The sequence below is a fragment of the Rhinoderma darwinii genome, chromosome 4 (assembly GCF_050947455.1).
Source record: "Rhinoderma darwinii isolate aRhiDar2 chromosome 4, aRhiDar2.hap1, whole genome shotgun sequence".
NCBI lineage: Eukaryota > Metazoa > Chordata > Amphibia > Anura > Rhinodermatidae > Rhinoderma > Rhinoderma darwinii.
In genome coordinates this window covers 139,662,149-139,676,148 of record NC_134690.1, presented here as the reverse complement: position 1 = coordinate 139,676,148, position 14,000 = coordinate 139,662,149, and the positions used below count along the sequence as shown (strand labels likewise).

The 14,000-nt window shown below is 40.0% G+C and overlaps 1 protein-coding gene across 4 annotated transcripts in view; it reads right to left on the bottom strand.

The window, feature by feature from the left end:
• FNDC3B (fibronectin type III domain containing 3B) overlaps window positions 1-14,000 on the bottom strand; it is a 301,656-nt gene that overhangs the window by 190,124 nt on the left and 97,532 nt on the right. Inside the window, exon 1 of one of the 4 annotated variants that reach the window (XM_075861620.1) lies at window positions 13,057-13,117. The exons of the other annotated variants lie outside the window; for them this stretch is intronic. Coding sequence (XP_075717735.1) covers window positions 13,057-13,078 — 22 coding nt within the window. The 5' untranslated portion in view covers window positions 13,079-13,117. Of the gene's footprint in view, window positions 1-13,056; window positions 13,118-14,000 lie in introns of those variants that run through there. 4 annotated transcript variants of the gene reach the window in all.

Genomic DNA, 14,000 nt, shown 5'->3' with positions numbered 1-14,000 from the left:
CCCACATTAACTTTACTGAAGTGCCTTGAGAGTGAATACACATTGCCTCCAGCCAGGATGCGATGTCTATTCACACTCCCGACACTTCGGTAAAGTTTCTGTGGGACTTACTCACACAGCACAGCGTGATCTCATGAGATCATGCTTTGCTGTGTGAGTAAGTCATACAGGGGATGAATGGAAATCAAAGTAATGTCATTCATAACTTTATAAAGAAACAATGTTTAAAATAATTAACTAGCACAACTAATTTTACTACCATCTTCCAACGATACAACATGGATAAGTGTGTCCTATTGAGTAAGTGAAAGAAAAGTCACATCACCTTAAATTCCACAAAAATCGGACCATATGCTCCGTAATATTCGTCATTTACAATTAGAGCTAAAACTAAAATTCTCGTCACTTACAATCTCTTTGAAATGACCTTACCAATGCTGAAAATGAATAAGTTCTTTAGAAAGGTCTTTTAAGGTTCAGGCTTACGGGATGAAAGGAATGCCTTTAAGAGAATCCCCATCTCTATTTCACACTCATTCAGTCTTACATTCCTGGCAGGGTCAAATAGCATTGAATAAGGAAACACAAATTAGTCTAAGTGGGATTCTAGTGATAAAAGCCACTTTGTGATGGAGAGACCTATAAGGAGCCCAGGGCAGAAAAATTCTACCTCCTGCAAGTTAACAATAATATTACATGTTAAAAAGTGTGCTAAATACTATATACTGTAGTTTATTTTGTTGTATAGTGACCAGATTATTGTTCTCAGCAAGGACATTCTTTTCACAGTTTATACATTAGGGTGTGCGTGTTTATAAACTCTCAATACCTGGCATTGGCATTTCCGGTGGGTCTGCAGCTGGGGCTGGTATCTACTGTGTAGGTCCCAGAATGTGTTCATCTCCATGTATGGGCACATAGTTAGAGAGAGTGAGGACTTCATGTTTGGCCTTAGGATGCCGACAGAGCATCATGGACTTTTGAATGTTGGCACCAGGATGCAGACTTCAGTGCCCCACACTGCATGGCACACCAGCATATGTATAGGTGCGTGTATGTGAAAAAAAAAAAAGTCAGCAGCAAAATATTGTTCTTATTAACCTCACATAGGTTTTTGGTTTTCAGTTGTGTTTGAAGAGGACCTGCCTCTAGGTCATCAAATCAAAAGGTTCATATCAGACCTGAATCTTGTGCCACAGCATCAGAGGCTGTGAAGCAGAGTCTAACTCAGGAGAATAAGCTTAGTTCACACCCTGTTGGCAAACTACACAAAATTAGCTTTTCGGGCACCAAAACAACGGGGGCCTTATGTTAAAGAGGCTCTGTCACCACATTTTAAGTGCCCTATCTTGTACATAATGTGATCGGCACCATAGTGTAGATTACAGCAGTGCTTTTTATTAAGAAAAACTATCTATTTTCACCAAGTTATGACCTATTTTAGCTTTATGCGAATTACTTTCTTAATAGACAACTGGGCGTGTTTTTACTTTTGACCAAGTGGGCATTGTAAAGACAAGTGTATGACACTGACCAATCAGCACCATAGACTTCTCTCCATTCATTTACTCTGCACATAGTGATCCTGCGTTATTCACTATGTGCATCATATACACCCACATTAACGTTACTGAAGTGTCTTGACAGTAAATAGACATCGCGTCCAACCAGGATGGGATGCCTATTCACAATCCCGACACTTCGGTAACGTTTGTGTGTGACTTACAGCAGAGCAAGCGTAATCTCGCGAGATCTCGCTGTAAATTACAGTACAGCATGATCTCGATGTGCTGTGTGAGTAAGTCACACACAAACGTTACCGAAGTGTCGGGATTGTGAATAGACATCGCATCCTGGCTGGACTTGGTCAAAAGTAAAAACATGCCCAGTTGTCCATTAAGTAAGTCATTAGAATAAAGCTAAAATAGGTCATAACTTGGTGAAAATAGATCGTTTTTCGGAATAAAACCCACTGCTATAATCTACATTACGGCACCGATCACATTATGTACAAGATAGGCTCCTTATAATGTGGTGACAGAGCCTCTTTAAGGAATGGGGCAGGGGGTGGCACAGGAACAAGGAAAAAAAACTGTCTAGGCGAACAGCGGGATTCAGGTCATGCAGTTTTAATGACACAATGACAGGTTCTCTTTAATGACATTTTTTGCCACTCTTAACAAAAAGGAAAACTTTCCTTTTGGCCAAGATGTGTCAGATGCTCCTTAGCGATAGACTGTAACCTGCTTCCTGGTGATTTGCACTACTGAAAACAAGACATCTGTATTCTGTTGCTCAGGAACTTCTGACTAAACTTTAAATATCAAGAAGCGAGTCTCAGTGTAAGGAAGTTATCCTTTTAATATTCTCTTGCACTGCAACAAAACATCTTTTTCCTCTTTTCCCAGTGCCAATGCACCCAGAGTTCTGCTTGTACTACCTAAAAGCTCAACCACTCCCTCATCATTTCCAAATATGATCAAATGCAGTTTCTCTGTCCTCACTACAGAATACCACCAGAACTCTGCCCAGCTTCACCCCACCCCTCCCGATCACTACTCCGTGTCATCTCATTCGTCTGTCTTGCATTGCCAATGATGAAACTGTATTCTTTCATGGGACTGACATTCAATACCATTCTGTACTCGCTGTTTAATATTATTTACATCTGTAATTTTTATTACGTACACAGTTTTTATTTCCGGTTCTTATATCAGTGCTTCCGCTCATTTTATTAACTTGCAGTTTTCATCCCCATTTCACCCACTTAAGTCGTCTCAGTCATGTATCTTGTGACCAAAGGGAATGCAGAAGGAGCCTTCCTTACATATTTATACACCTAACATTACCATTCTGCTTCTCAAAAAATGACCAACATATCAAATCTGAATGCGTGCTCGACACAACTGAGTTTTATATAGTGTGTGTCATTATGGAGCGAGTCCATGCGACAGTTCCATAGTGACTCATAGATAAAAGGTCATTAGTGATGTCACCACAGACAGTTCAGCTTTCCGCAGGAGGCAGCTACACAAGAGGCTACCAGTCAGTGGCAAGCCACAAGGATGTAAACAGTTCTCACAATATAGCTAATAGGGCTGTAGAGCAAAGAAGCTTTGACCTACATGTCACAGGTCAAACAAACAAACATTAAGAAGACCAAACTAAACTAAAAGACCCAAACATACCAAAGACCACATCGACATAAATAAAGTTAGCTGAACTGATTGACATCTACAGCAGATACTGAAAATTCAGTGATTCAAACTGACTATAAGTTTTACGATAGGTTTCATGTAAACTTTATAATGAGCTGGAATCGGAGACCTTTATGAATATTTACTAGTGCTGTAGTGGCTATGTAGATATTATGACGTTCAACTCGACTATGCAAGGCATAAATGCAATTGTGAAAGGGCAACTGTAGTGATATTATATTAATTTCAAGCATTAGAAAGTGAAACATTTAGAGAGATGTTACCATTGCCGAGGTATAGGACGGAAACTTATTTGAGGAAGCAGCAAAGTTTTGCCGTTTTACTATATAGGACCGTATTCTGTACGTGGTCTCTAGATGCACACAATTAAGATTTTTTTTTTTTCAATATATACTGTTAGTATTGCGCGGTCAGCAGACAAAGGCTATAGACTAAGAGGATAGGGCACCAAAACGACTATAACCTATGCTTCTCTGAAACTCCGTGTCCAACAGGAAAAAAAGCTAAAAAATTTAAGTTTGATATATACTGCCATGCACACAAAATAGTCATTTCTTTCAAGATCAGCTACCTTGTAGACCATAAAAAAACAACTGTTTGGAGTATCCACTTTAAACCCTGTACTTGACTGACAGAGGTCGATCATTTACCTACACTGAAGTACCAGGACTTAGGCTGCATACACAAGAGCGTATTTTAGCCTCTGAGTTGTACGGATCACCCATAGACTTACAGGCTCAATTGTACCTCCTACGATTTCATAGAGGTATTCCGTCAGATTCCATCCATCACATTAACTGAATCGCTACGTTACAAAGTCCCCTAAAAGCATTGCTACTAGAGGAGAATATCGCAGTATAACACTACTGTGAGGGCCGGTGTTGGTGGGGTCAAACTGGGCAATTGCCCAGGGCCCTCATCCTCCAAGAGCCCCCTGCCCAGCGATGGAACTACCACTATAGCAGCCATAGCGGCTGCTACGGCCCACAACTGCCACATTCAATTGTATCTAAGTCCTCAGTACATCGATACAATTGAATACTATGACGGAGCAGCTCACTGGTTTTGCCATTCACTAGGCTACAGGCCACATTAGGCCTATAGCTTATAAGACACTGGGACAGAATTTCTGCGCAGCCCAGCTTGACGTCACTGGATGATGCCGTCCTACACAAAGGTCCCGTTTTGGGGCTGTGGAGCAGCTCCGCCCATTGCGGGAACGGGGTAAGGGAGTACAATTTTTTTTATTAGTTTGTGGGGCTGTGTGTGGCACTATCTACAGGAGGCATTATTACCGTGTGGGTGCACAGAGGGGGAATGGTTACTGAGGGGGAACTTTTATTGTGTAGAGCTTTAAGGGATCATTATTACCATCTGGCGTACTGTGGATTGAGAGTTTGTTTAGGAAATGGGATATACGTGGGGAGGGGTGTTAGAAAAATCTGTGGGTCAAATTCTGCAGAGACCAGACCTGGCTGGAATAAGTCGTCACAATGGTCTGGGCCAGATGGAGAAAAAACAAAACAAAGTGAACGACTAATCAGAGAAAACATCACCTGTGAGTCACTGGATATTAGTGTACTGTAATCACTTATATGGTCTGCAGTGCTCCTGTGTATAGCTGGCATCTAACGCTGTACGGTCACTATATGGTGGTAATATTGGGCATTGTATAGTGGTTTTTATTCAGTTACAGTATGGGGTATTATTCAGTCCCTATGTGGTCATGGTGTGGCGGTATTATTCATTAACAGTATGGGGGTATTAGTCACTATGTGATTATGGTGTGGCAGTATTATTCAGTATCAGTATGGCGGTATTATTCCGTCACTATGTGGTTAAGGTGTGGAGATCTAATTCAGTAACCGTATGGGGGTATTATTCAGTCACTATGTGGTTATGTTGTGGCATTATTATTCAATAACTGTATGGGGGTATTATTCAGTCACTATGTGGATATGGTGTGGCGGTATTATTTGGACCTTATATTGTGTTATTATTGGTAAAATTGGTGTTATAATAGTGAGTTGTGTTCAGTAACACTTTGCAGGTAATATTTAATCAGGTATAGTCGTATGATTTAATAACTTTATATGTATAGAGATAATTTTTTTGAGAGGGGTGCATATGCTTTGGGGCTTGCAACACTCTTGGACGCAGAAGAAAATCAGTGATGCAGTTCTCTTCACACTGCCTTCTGAATGGACTGAATTATTGATACAATAGTTCAGCATTTGGGCATCCCTTTTAACTCTGCCCAGGGCCACACGGTGTAAAACCGGCCCCGACTACCATAGAGAGGCACCACTCAGCGGCACAGAATGCATATGGCTTCAGAGACCCGTGTGCGCTTCCTTACAGTCTCCGTGCACACGTCTCCGTGTGCATGAGACCTTACTAAAAATTTGGTGAAGATAAATTTATATTTTCATTAAGGATGCCAAATATGTGTTTCCTGGCACACAATGATTAATGAAACAATGATTTGGCATCCTTAGTGCGAGCAAAAACAAAAATTAGTACTGCAGATGTAGAATCAAGTCAAAAGCTAAACTCTTTTGCTGAGAACGGGGATTTCTTTGTTTTTGAGTATATAAACATTTTGTCTCAGCTTCAGCTTTATTCCATTTTTCTTCCTTCTCTCAAAGCTAGGGTGATACATTTTTTTAACCGTCTCCTTACAGTACACTGAAGCTGCTCTGTTCTGCTCCTGTTGTGGGAAGCCACGTCAGCAGGAAACCCTGCTGCCTGCCAGGTCACATTCATAACTGTCTAGAGCAGTCAACACAGTCCAGTACTTTTGGTTTTCACAAGTATACAGGGCTGAAAGCTTGGAAAATGCTGCAGGCGAGAAGCCCGAGGCTAAATGTAGTGGAGATTTGTTCATTAATTCCTTGCTAATCTGACAAATGATTATAGATATAGAAAATGTATGTAATTATGTAACATGAATTGCAGGTAACTAATAGCTCTTAAAACTGGTACGTCATTCTAGCCCTGACATTAAAAAGAGGATTCAAACTGGGAGATATTGAAGTGGATGATATATACAAATGTGCGGTTTTGATGCTAGCTTTTTAAGTTATGCCACTTTTTGATGCAGCTTTATCAAAAATCGGTACAACACTACAACTGTATCAAAAAGGTACCCAACACTGTAAGGCCTGATTTACACGAGCGTGTGCGTTTTGCGCACGCAAAAAAAGTGGCGTTTTGCATGCGCAAAAGGCACTTAACAGCTGCGTGTGTCATCAGTGTATGATGCGCGGCTGCGCGAAAATCACCATCATTATGACACTCCGTTTGGATGTTTGTAAACAGAAAAGAACGTGGTGCCTTTCTATTTACATTCAGAGTTTGACAGCTGTTGCGCGATTCACGCAGTTCGCACGGAAGTGCTTCCGTGTGGCATGCGTGGTTTTCACGCACCCATTGACTTCAATGGGTGCGTGATGCGCGAACAGCGCACAAAGAAAGGACGTCGCGCTGCGCAAAATTCACGCACCGTCTGCACTGCCCCATAGACTAATATAGGTGCGTACGACATGCGTGAAAAGCATGCGCGTATATTACGCTCGTGTAAATGATGCCTAAATGCCTGATAATCAAATACTCTAGATTTCCCCTCTTGCATTTTTAACCCCACAAACATTAGTGGAGAAAAATGCCACAAGAACACCCCAGACATTGCATGCTGTGAGTAAAGAAAAAAAAAAGAAAAATATTATGCAACAGGCACTCAAAATGCAAAGTGCACCCCTCACTAGCCTCTATATATTTTTATTACGCTTTTCTTATTAAAAAAGAAAAATAAGAAGTATTAAAGACATTTCTTCCTCACGCACATCCTGTTAATGAATCTGCCATAGACTTAAAGGTTTTTTTTGGGGCTGTAATATCGATGGCCTGTCCAACTCCAGGCACCTCTGGCGACTAGCCGAATGACGGTACCATGGTGCTCCCCTTTACGGTTTATGTAGGCACAGCACCGTACATTTGGTTGTGGCTATGCCTGGTACTGCAGTTCAGTCCTATTTACTTGAATGGGACTGAGCTGATGTAAGATGCAGTAACAGGCACAGCTACAGTACAGTACTGTGTGAGTAAACCATTAAGGGGAATGCGGCGCTCGCTGAAGCTCCACAGTTTTTTTTATTCAGCAGATCGGCGGAGTCCCAGGAGTCTGACCCACGTCGATCACACATTGATGGCCATCAATATTACAGTCCCAGGAAAAAACTCCTTTAATGCCATGTCAGACCCGGTATTGTTTTCCAGCACTTTCCTATTTAAGAAAGTGCTAGAAAACTTTTATAAAGGAGTTGTGCTCGGAGCAACTCTGGAACACCATCCACTTCTCCCAACACATTTGCATGTGATGGAAAAAATGGCGCAGGAGCTTAAAAAAAAATATGGTGCATCAGAAAACTGGAGTAAATACATAGATACATAGACTCCAGTGTGTAAATATATACACTCAATAGACTGGAATACAAAAAACATATTCTGACTAAATCAAAGTTGTTTTTCTGCAAACAGGGCTGACCGTTTAACTGGCTTAAGAAGGCTTAATTGTGGTGTTAAAAATACAAAATGAACCGGATTACAATTCACACATCTGGACATTTTTACAGAAACGTCATTTGTTTTAAAAAAAATATTTTTCCTGCTTTTTACATTTAATTTTATTTTTTTCAAAGTTTCAAACAGTGCCGGTTTGTTGTTGCTCAACAGACAGCATAAAAGTTGCCAAATATCACTAAAATTACTTACAGCCAGTAAAAGTGTTGTAAAATTTTCATCCACTCATAAATAAGAAAAAAATAAGGAAAGAAGTCATATGATCTGCTCCTGGCAGCAGCAATACAACCACCAACCCTATGATTAGTGTTAACATGTCTCCAGCTTCATTCCACTCCCATTTTTCTCTTCACCCAGATCTTTTAGAATCTAATAACAGGTCTATTAAAAAAAAGCCTCAAGTAAATGTTCGGCTAGGTTCACACCACAACAGTTGCATGCCTGCTATTAAAAAAAAAAAAAAAAAAAGTCTAACGATTTTTAATACAGTTGGGCAAATGTATTTAGTGGCAAAACCTATGCCAACACTCTATGGTCACGTTAAATATAGGCTTCAGGAGAATTCCCCGGGAGGAGCTCATCGCTGTCAATCAGTATACAATGAGAGGCAAAACCTTGTGTATGTACCTAGACTTGCATTGTTCATTTACATATCTAGATTATCTAAGGCTATATTCAGACGAGCGCGTACAACCTCTGACGTGAAAAACTGACAAGACCATTCCAAATCTTAAAATATTGCTCAATTTAACTTTCATTTGTTTTCGGAACCTAGTAGAACATTAAAATAAGCACAAAGGAATAAAATATGCAGCCAGTTGCGCCTCACCAAAAATTGTCAATAGAATACAATAAAAGAGTTGATTCTTTGCGTTTTGCAGATCGTGTATTTGGGATAACGTGGCTGTCACTAACAGTCAATGTTTCCGAAGATATGACAACCCGTGTCCCTAAATACAATGACAGCTAGAGTGGTCTCAGATATTCAAACAGTCACAGTGCCCCTTATATAGTGTAAGCCCACCCACGCATTTACCTTCTTGTCCCGCGGGGAAGCCTATCTGAGCAGGAGAAAGCATCACTATCAGAGTAGAAACTCTCTGCTGGTGATCCTGCCACCTATACTATAAACCCGCAAAAAAACGAAAACCCGCAAAACCCACCAGGCTGCAAAAACAGCCCAATTTGGCATGAAAAACACGATCCTGACAACCATGAGTGGGTTGCTTCCGATTGTTACACTTCAGAGCCAATTAAATACTAAACGGAGACATCATTGTGTGAAAGATCCGGGAAGGGCTGTAGTGTCTGCAGAAATTGATGCATCGTATATCTTTGAGCAGCTAAGAAAAAAAAAAAACAAGTGTGACGCGTGATTTTCACCAAACAGTGCTTTTCTCATACACCTTATAACAGATATTCTGGTGTTTTCTTCTTATAGTAACCAAAAGTTCACTTAAACAAAGAAAAGGGACCAGCCATGTACTGAATATTTGATGGAACGGTGTTTAACCCTTTATACATGTTACACACCATAGAAGTCCTAAGCCTACATCATTTACATTTTTTAATTCGCTGTACTATATGATCCGTTGCATTTTAGAGACGGCATTCAGTTACATATAGCATCTCACATTCCATACCCAGACAAGTACATGATGAACTCCAGCCTATCCTACAGGAATGAATCATTATGTTATGATAGCACCATGTGAGATCCTTGGAGAATTCGATTAAGGACTTATTAAACCATCATTTATCAGAATATAATGCGAATAACAATAATAACATCACTAGTGTTGTAGTCTCTTAAAAAATAGGACACCTAATATATTTTACAGAAAAGGCAAAGAACTGAATTGAAAACATATTTAGAAGTAACTTTCCCCATAAAAATACATTTAAAAAAAAAAAAAAAAAAAGTTTTCCCCTTTTATTCAGTCACATCTGGAAGGAATATTGTCCTGTTATTTTGAACTTTTTGACTTCCTGTGAAGCTCCAAACTATCCCTGCACACTTCTAATTGAGAGAATGTGCAACAAAACCACTCAGGTGGAGAAGTATCAAGCACACCACTCCAGTTTTCTAACGTAGAATACGTTTTGTGACTTCTACATTTTTACGCCGCCTACCGCACGATTTAAAAAAATGGGGAGAGCGGTGTAATTGAGATATTCATTTGAGGAACAAGGAAGATTTGGATGCACAGTGATAGGAGTCCTCTTCAGATAGGGGCTTCTTAGAACAGCTTTTCAAAATTCAAGTCCAAACGTTTGGCTCCAGCATAATGGAAACTTTCAGAAATCCTGTCCATTCTCTATATAAGACAAGGGGTCATACTGTGCTAAAATATCATCCGTTTAATGACATCTAATTGCAGGAAACCGTCCAACAAACTCCAAGAGAACACACATTTAATGGAAAATATTCTCAAACCTCCCACGTTCATGCACAAGGATGTGATGTATTTTTGTGTCGGACTGATTAGAAGCAAAACCTAAACAGATCGCTTCAATAAGAATTTATCCGTCCCGTCAGATAGTAATGACCTTCCCCTCCCCTTCCTAGAGAAAATCGGCTGCATAGACATCGAATAGCCAAAGTGGATACATTTACGTCCGATGGTAAAACAAACATTTGAAAACAATTGTCATGTATACGGCTATTGGCCAGGTGATTTACTGGACAAAAAGAAACAGGATGTAGGCTGGAGTAATCCTCGAATACAAACCATGCAGAGAAGGTATATGCCGGTGTGAGATTTCTTAAAGAAGTTCTCACCTATAGAGCATACCATCAGAACATATTGAAGCTTCTGAGCAGATACCCAAGAACTGACATCACCGATGTCGTCACAGCGCAGAGGATCTGAACTAGATCCACCATATACATGAACCATACATAGCTCAGTTTTATGTGGGTAGGCCAGTATTCAATGTGCTTGTCTTGGGGTCGGAAATGTAATCAGCTGGTTTATCAGTGAAATTATGTAGAATGCTGCTTGACATTACTAAGGCCTAATGCACATGTGAAAGTACGACTGTTTTTTTTGTCCATGCGCTATCCACAATTTTGCGAATAGCACACGGACCCATTCATTTATATGGCCCAATGCACATGACCCGTGAGGTTTACTGATCCATGTGAGGGCAGCTAGTCCAGGCCGCAAAAACTCAGGACATGTAATTTTGGCATCCATATTTGCAGATCATGTGACCAGTGGGTTGGGACAAAGTAGTGTCATCAATTCCAGCCTTCCTTTTTTTTTTTTTGCAGATCCGTGAATACAGATGACACACACACATGCACTACGGAAGATTTTTTTTTCAGACAAATGGACAGCAAATAAAGACAACGGATCCGTGGTTTTGTGGACTGCAAAATCACCAGAGTCGTGTGAATTAGGCCTTAGGCTATGATCCATCCGGCAAATCCAACAAGTATTTATTTACTGCAGGATCCACGGTAGAAATCCAAGGCTTCTTACGGATTTCTGCCACGGATGTGCAGTTTGATGTGCTGAGGATTAGATTAATTTAATGGGGCTAATCTGCGTGTAGGAAATCGGCTGTCTTGTCTGTGCGAAAACAAATAACCTGTGAAAAGCATCCTTTCGTATTACCACACCGCTGGCATAAGTCCAGCATGTAAACCGGGTTGCAGAAACACTATTTACATACATCGGATACGGATTGTATTCGGATTTTATGCATATATTGGCATCGGAATCCGTGTTAAATCTGACAAAAGGCTCTGTTCATGACTGGGATGTGAGTTTGGCCTATAAAACTGAAGCACTTCTGACCTATATGTCAATGCGGCGATAGACTTCTTATCCAAACCTATGGCAAAAGCGTGATCTTTTGGCAGACATTTGGCCGGTATACACTCTTTTCTTATAGTTTTAAAAAATGAAGTTAAATACAACTCAAATTTTTTATATAAATATATATTCTACATACACACTGTACATATACATACACCACTGTATACTTTCTTTTTTTTTTACAATGGGAGTCAATGGCAGACGTATGCAAAGTTCACACCAAATATAAGCCCTGAACACAGAGGAAAATAAGTCAAATGGCTAAAGTAAAGGCCTTGCCTGGGTTCACATTTTTTTTTAATGAATTTATAGACACTGCCAAAAGAAATACATAAAAAAAATAAAAATGCATGAATAAAAAAAAAAAAAAAAAGTCTGTCAGTAGATTTTACGCTACCAAACAGCTGACACCGCTCGGTAGCTATCAGGTTACGGATTAGGGACATACAAGTCTTCCTGCTGTTACTGCTTGAATTAGCGGAAAAAATAAGTTTTATTCTTCTATGAACTTAAAAAAACAAATTAAAAAACAATTGGGGTGACATGCTCTTTAAATGGAAGAAAACGTTCCAGTGCCGCTTTTTTTTTATATAGTGCTGAATTCAGGACCATGATATAGGGTAGCAAAGGTCCCAATTCTCCTAAATAAGGCCACGTAGAAGTCTAGAAAGCTCCTTTATTTTAGTGTTCTGGAGTCACAGTTTTAATCTTTGATTAGATTTTTGCAACTGGATAACCAAACGTTATACTAAGAAAGAAAAAAAAAACAAGTCACCTATTAAATGAGTGGACGTCAATGCGAATCATGGTTTACATTAGATCTCCAGTCCCTTTTACTACAGCTAACAGAAGGGAGAGACCAGGCAGACCATCCTCCTCTTGTAACCCAATATGTTTTAGGGCTTGTACACACGTAGCGCAATTGCTGCGTATGTTCTATCTGGAATTGCGGACAGAAAATACGCACCAGAATACAGTAGCAGCAAAGTGGGTGAGAATTAACAAATCTCATCTACACGCTGCATCAAATTTCCAGCCAGAAATTGACCTGCGGTGCATATTTTTCATACCCCAGCATGTCAATTCCTGCCGCGGACAGTGCACGGAAATGCTGCGTTTTTCAGAGATGTCACCATCTCCCAACATTGAGAAAAATGCCGCAAAATCCGCACCATTTTCTGCAGTAAAACAAAACACAGGACATGCGGAAAATCCTGCCAGTTTCTGCGGAATTGCTGCCGAAATTTTCTGCAGCAATTCCGTTACGCATGGACAAGAACTTAATAGGGAATACAGAAATTATTTAAAAAAAAACAGGGTTTACATCCTCCTAATAAAAAATAAATACATAAAATATGACATTAGCAAACCCTAAGCCATGACAATCTATGATGATCTGCGTGATAAGAAGACCGAATGCTGCAAATTACCTTTGTTAAGCTGGACTGCCATGCCAGTACACAAGGATTAGTGCCCAAACAACTGCTTGGCACATGTATTTGGAACCAAGCAAGTTCAGAGACACTGAAATACCTGAAGATAGCGCTTGAATAAATGGCTCAATCAATGTAAAAATAGCAAACGTTTCGCAGTGTTTGGAGTTCTACAAAAGTAATAAAAAGTCATAAACTAAGGTTACTTTCTCAGCGGAATAATCACATTAGTATCTAATATTATTCTTTTGTATCGACTGGAGGGAGACACTGTTTCAAGGACAGAATTTGTTATGTACTATTTTCCAAATATTATCTGAATGTGTCATTTAGTCAGGAGAAGCCTGAGAAAAACATAAGGAACGTGTGAAATAAAGCTGGAAATGATTCTTCTATGGCGGACGGCATCTCACTAAGTATCAAATCGTATGTTCAAGAGATAAGAATTGCTATACACTGAATATTGAAAGAAATCTGTGCAAAGACGTGGGAGCCAGATGAATTTCATTTGAGAAGGGAAGTCTCTATTTAATGTACAAGGACTTTATGGTACAAGCAAGTTTCTCCTCCCGATAACGAAGGCTCTGTTCACATAGGAGTTGCTACTTCTATTCAAAACAGAAGTCACAAGGCTGTGTAGGGTCAGTCGTGCCAAGATACCAGTGGTGCCTGACGGACCCTACGGACTTATAATGGGGACCGGTCTTGCTTTCCATTGTTTCAATGTCTAGAATATTGTTGCGTGCAATCGTATGCTTGCCATCAAATCTGACACAATGGTCACGTAAGCGTGAATATAGCCTAACCGTATGCGCAATGATTTGTGGGTATATATCCAATATGAGAGTTTCCAAAACGTGGAATTCTAATTTATATGAGCAATTTCGTCTACTTTAGCATTCAAGCATTTGGCAGTCTTTATGCTGGTAATCTTTGCCATT